Source organism: Olea europaea, unplaced genomic scaffold, assembly GCF_002742605.1.
Source record: "Olea europaea var. sylvestris unplaced genomic scaffold, O_europaea_v1 scaffold358, whole genome shotgun sequence".
Classification (NCBI taxonomy): Eukaryota; Viridiplantae; Streptophyta; class Magnoliopsida; order Lamiales; family Oleaceae; genus Olea; species Olea europaea.
In genome coordinates, this window is record NW_019254992.1 from 515,601 (window position 1) to 521,476 (window position 5,876).

Below are 5,876 nucleotides of genomic sequence, written 5' to 3' on the forward strand. Positions count from 1 at the left end.
TATTGTCTTGATTTACACAAATGGCGAAACAGTTCAAGGTATCAGATCCACTGGTTTGCTGGTAATACTCGATAGATTTTCACGAGGGAAGGTTCAAAGCTAAATGCTACCTATCCTATGCAGGATTGATTCGTTTTACTCTCTCTTTCTCTCTTGAGTCTCTATTTTCAAAATTTTTCATTCATGTGGGGGACTGTTGGAATATTTGAATGATGAATGAAAAGTTAGTTACGTTTTGAATGTTCACTACATCAGTTTCATCAATTTGGACTGTTGGAATATTTTGAATGATGAATGAAAAGTTAGTTACGTTTTGAATGTTCACTACATCAGTTTCATCAATTTGAATGCATGTTGAATGCTATCAGTTTCATCATTTTGAATACATGTTGAATGCATATAAAAACATCAGTTTCTTCCCATTTGAAATATGTCGGTTTCACCCTGTTCATTCATCCATGTTGTAACTCCCTATTCAATGTATTTATGAGCAAGCTCCTCCTATATTGGTATAAATAGAGGATCACTCTCGGCTAGAAATACAACCAAAAAAAAAAAAAAAACACAACAAAGAAAAAATGTTCAGTTTCCTCCTCCATTTCCAGCAGCCCGGGTTTTTTTTTTCTTTTCTTTTCTTTGCTAAAGTTCTTTGAGAGATAGACACAGCTAGTTCGTAGGTCGGTAACATTGTGCAGCATGAACCGTCAACCGATTGTATCCTGGGAATCGAACACCGATTAACACCTCTTGCACCCCGGTGAGGCGGCGAATTCGATTTAAGGAAACCGTGTAAACACGGGCCTTCGGTTTTGATTGATTTATTCTGATTCTCCAATTTTTCCCTACAAATAATTCGTCACAAGTCCTATATTGATCCGTACAGGGACTCCAGTTACAAAAAAAGTAGTCTAAGATCAAAAGATCAGAAATTGGCAAATGGTCACCTATCCATGTCAGATTTTCTCAACAACATCAATTCTCAGAAGTAGGGAAATTATCTTGAGTAAGAGTGCTATTAGGTGTGCTCCTATCCTTATTTTCTCATTTACAGTTAGTGATGTTATAAAAAAAATACGCCACAAATTCTCAAGTTCAGCAATTGACAAGAGTTATAGTAACAAACTTCATTTGACACCTCATATATGATATTCCTCGTACAATTGAGGAAAATGGTAGTTCTTACGGGACGAGAGGGAGTTAGGAATATCAACATGTTTTTTTGCTACATTTTGAATTAAGATTTATATTTTGATTTCTTTCTCATTAATGATATCAACATTTATAGATGGGGAATAATCACTTCAACAATTATTGATAGAAAGAAAGAGATTAATCATTTACCCAATTTTGATTGCTCCAATTTTCAACAAATTCACATCAATAGGTTGGGTTTTCTAATTACTTTTAACTTGGAAAAAATTGGCATTATATCTTAACTAGCCAATAAGCGGAAAAGTGTTGTATAGTTTGTGGCTGACTCCATCACCCATGATACCTTTTTGGATTGCTCTTTCTTTTTCTTTTTTTTTCTGGCCAACAAATAGCTTCCAGAAGGAGAGCTTGGTGAAAATTGAGAATCTTGCTTTGCTGCTCAAATTTCCCTTGAATAACTGTACGGATCCACAAGGTCAAGCAATAGCAATATAAGGATTTTTCTTTTATATATTAGTTGTTTCCCAGCTTTCTTTTAATGGGTGCATTTTATTTGAGTTTTTATAGACATGTAAGGTAGATTTTTTTTTTCTTATTTATATATTGGATTGTTTGCAATGCAATAAATATGATCTTTTTGACGATGCGAATCCGCGCTTAGCCAAATGATGTTAAAAGCATAGGATAATATCTGCTTTGATTCCTAACTTTGAATTATGGTAGAATTAGTGGATTTTTTCTCTTTCTTTTATCATCCTCTTTTTTTAAGCTTTTGAACAAGATGTTTTTTACTTATTTCTGGACTCCAACAAATGAAGACTTATTCCAAATAAATGTAGGATCTGCCATACTTGAAGCCTTCATCTGGTTTATAGTGTTCTGAAGAGCAAAGCTTGTAGGTTTATGCACTAAGTATAGGATCATTTAGAGTGGGTGAAGTGTACAAAATATGCAAACAAAGTTAAATATTGTTGGACTCCTTCAAGCATCTTGGATTTTCTTTCTTTAACTTATTGGATTATTGTCTTCCTTCACTTTCTCTGTACTATGAAGAATTGTTGTTCAATTGAGGTGTGGATTTTAAAGGGATCGTGACCTTCCAGCTAGCCTAATATGAAGGATTATCCTTAACAAGTGTGGTACATGATTTGAAGAGAAACTGCTGAATTGCTTTCTCTAAACCAGCCACCTTTTACACATAAGTTCACCACACGGAATCTTATTCCAAAATAATTCAATTCTAATTTAGAACAAATAACTGTAATTTTTAATTATTAACAAGTATTTAAAAAGTTTATTTGATCTACAAGTGAATCTTAATGCATCTTTTTTTTCTTGACATTTTCATCACACAAGAAGTTGCTAATTAATTATCTACTATTATGAAATTCAGATTTCCTTCTTTTTATTTATTCTTCTATGCAGGACAATCATGTGTTTGAAGTCCTGGATAGCTAAAAATTGAAGATTATGATAGAAATCTCGATTTCTGCATTTACATTATATAATTTGATGTATTTGGTAATATAGTTTCTATTTCTGCTAACTTTTGTCATTTAATTTTATATTAGAATATCCTTTTTTACATTTAAGTCACGTGGTCCATTAATCATTCTCGTGATTCATTTGAGCTTCTCAAACCCATATGCAGATTATATTTTTTCTTTTTTACATTCTTCTGCTTCTTTTGGATTTATTTGAAAGATATAGTCATGAAGTATTATCTACAAGGCATAGATGTTCCATGCAAGGTTTTTTTTTTTTTTTTTTTTTTTTAGTTGAAAGTATTTGTGTGCGCTCTTTAGAATATTATTTTGGAATTTGTCTTAGTCTACAATTAAGAGATGTGCAGAACTTTTGGTTTTATGTATATGGGATGACTTTCAATGCTATTGGTATACTGGTTCAAAATTTTAATGCAATCGTGAACAAGTAAATTGATATTTTTTTTGGTTCTGTTATTTATGTTAATTATGTCAACAATGCAAGAAGTTCAATGTACAAAAGTTCATTCATTTTTTGTTGTGTTGTATGATCGTTACTAGAGTCAAAACAAATAAATTATTTTCGAATGGAAATTAGAATTCTAGCAATGAATGTAAGTTATCAATTTTTCTTTCTTCAAACACTTTACTTGAGGAAGTTCTTTTTTAGTTGGAACATAATTTATGGTTTTGAATATATCATTTTTGTGCCTTGAACATTCTATGCTATTACATAGTCAAATATACTATAGCATGTGCCTTGCACATGTGTCTCACTAGTATATGATAAATGTTTGGGTTAGTTTTTTCATCTAAGCTTAGAATAATTAATTAGTTTAATGTTGTTTATCATGCTAGCTTGTACTCAAAATATTTTAATTTTCATCTTGTTGAGTTGGAATTGGATTTGTGCAATTATTATAGGTGCTGGTAATAAAATAAATAAGCAGATTTTAAAAAAAATAAATTAACATTTACGGTGTGCAAGAGCATGCCATAAATGCTAACAGGGTCACCTTTGACTGCACGCTGTAAAAGTAAAAATTCACATTTACGGCTTGCACCTACATGCTGTAAAAAATCGTATAACTAATAACGGCGTTTATAAACGGCTTACGTTGCACACCGGACACTTTTTATGGCATTACTTTATACGGCATACGGCCACATGCCGTAAAGGTGTTTTTACGGAGTGCAGTCCTTTTTGTTGTAGTGAAGGTGTTTGAAAATCTCAATGTTCATTGTCCAAATGGAAGATCTCGGGTTGAAGTTCGCGGCACTTACAAACATATGAAAAGTTCTAATTTTGTGTTCAGTTTGCATTTAATGCATAATATCATGAGATTAACTAATACTCTTTGTTAGACCCTACAAAGGAAATCTTTAGACATCTTGGCTGTTATGAGATTTTTTTTACTATAACAAAACTCCTTAAAAAATGAGAGACGATGATTGGGAAGAATTTCTTCAGGAAGTGAAAATTTTTTGCTCAAAACATGATATTGAGATACCTGACCTAGAAAGTTTCTACAAGATTGGTCCTTATCGTTCTCATGATCAAATTACAATAGAGCGTTATCATCACTTTAATGTTTTCAATGAAACAATCGACTTCATAATGATGGAATTAAATACAAGATTTAATGATATATCAACTGAACTTCTCACACACAGTGCAGCTTTGGATCCTAAAAAATCGCTTGAATCATTTAGCATTCATGATATTTGTACACTTGTTGAAAAATTCTATCCTGGAGATTTTTCAAAGCAAGATATTTGTTCTTTGGATTATGATTTGCTACATTTTGAGCTAGATATGAAGAAGGAATCTCAATTTCAATTATCTACACTTGTTCAGTTATGTAGATAGTTAACTGAGAGTGGCAAGTCTGAGTCTTATATTATGGTTACTCGATTGAATTGTCTTGTACTAACTTTACTTGTTTCTACGACGACTACTGATCGAGAATTTTCGGTAATGAAATACGTGAAGACAGATCTTCGTAACAGAATGGAGGATGACTTTCTTTCTAAATGTATGACACTCTCTATCGAACGAGAATTTGATCAAAAGATAGATATAGATTCTGTTATAGATGAATATTCTGTTTCAAAACCTCGTTGGGAACAACTTCAAGTTAAATGAATTTGACTTTAATTCATATATGAATTTACTATGTCAACTTTTAAATTTTAGCCCGTGTGCCAAAAATTCTCGAATCCGCCCTTGGTTCCTCTCCAACGATACCTATGCAAATCCCAGTTCAAATTAAAACCGTGCCATGAACAAACCTTTTTAATATTGGATCAGCTTCAAAAGTTGATCAAGGCCCTATTTCCTAGGTTTTCTTCAAGAAAATGAAGGAACCTGAATATGTTAACATAAAACTAGTCATCTTAGCCTAGTAGTGAAATCATGCTTCAAATTGATGGTGCAGGCTTTTATCAGTCTAAGGAAAATGAAAAAGGCCTACAAAGTGGAAGCATTGGATAGTAAACGAAAATTATCTTGCCGTCGTGAAAGAAAACAAAAGCCATCGTCAACAGAAAAGCTATGGACAATCAGATGTTAAGGAAAGAGAAAGAAAAAATTAGGTTTATGTTTGTGGTGGGACAGTAACTTATCTTATTAAAATGTGTATTAAACTCTAATTATAGAGTTTTACTTAAGACTAATTAATTAAAAAATACAAAACATTGTGGTACAATTAATAAAATGTGTTGTAAATGGTAAGTTTATCAGGGTTTACAAGTGAATAACAATTGTACTCCTGCAGTCTTAGAAATTATTATTGTTGTATCTTTGATTCTAACTTATAAATATAGAGTTTTGGTTCTTAATAAAATACACACAAGTCTATTGACTTCTCTTTATTTTCTTTCTTTTCTCTTCTCACAATACATTAATAGCACGAAAAACATAATTCTTCAAAGTTTTGGGAAAGTAGTAAATTTTTTTATCACGTGTATCAAAATTAATTTGGTAACATGTGAATTTTTTTTAATATGCATATACACATAACACGTGCATATTTTTCTGCCTTAGCCATATAGATTATTAAACACATTCCTACCACAATTTGCATAGTAACAATAAGTCAATTTTTGAATTTGAGTCAATTGGAGCCATCATTAGTACTATTATTATATGAATTTTTTGATAATTTGCGATAGAAATAGTTAGATACTCTTTGCTTTAATACATAAATTATTAAATATTCTTTGCTTTATAACATTGTA

At 31.5% G+C, this 5,876-nt stretch overlaps 1 protein-coding gene across 1 annotated transcript; it reads left to right on the top strand.

The window, feature by feature from the left end:
* Nucleotides 1–4,074: 4,074 nt before the first annotated feature.
* Nucleotides 4,075–4,506, top strand: LOC111386498. Its single transcript, XM_023010965.1, has one exon. It carries the CDS (start codon nt 4,075–4,077, stop codon nt 4,504–4,506), a length of 432 nt encoding a protein of 143 aa, XP_022866733.1.
* Nucleotides 4,507–5,876: the final 1,370 nt, after the last annotated feature.

Bases quoted from the DNA above. Each gene is read 5' to 3' on its own strand.
- LOC111386498 (XM_023010965.1), top strand. From the start codon at position 4,075: ATGAGAGACGATGATTGGGAAGAATTTCTTCAGGAAGTGAAAATTTTT.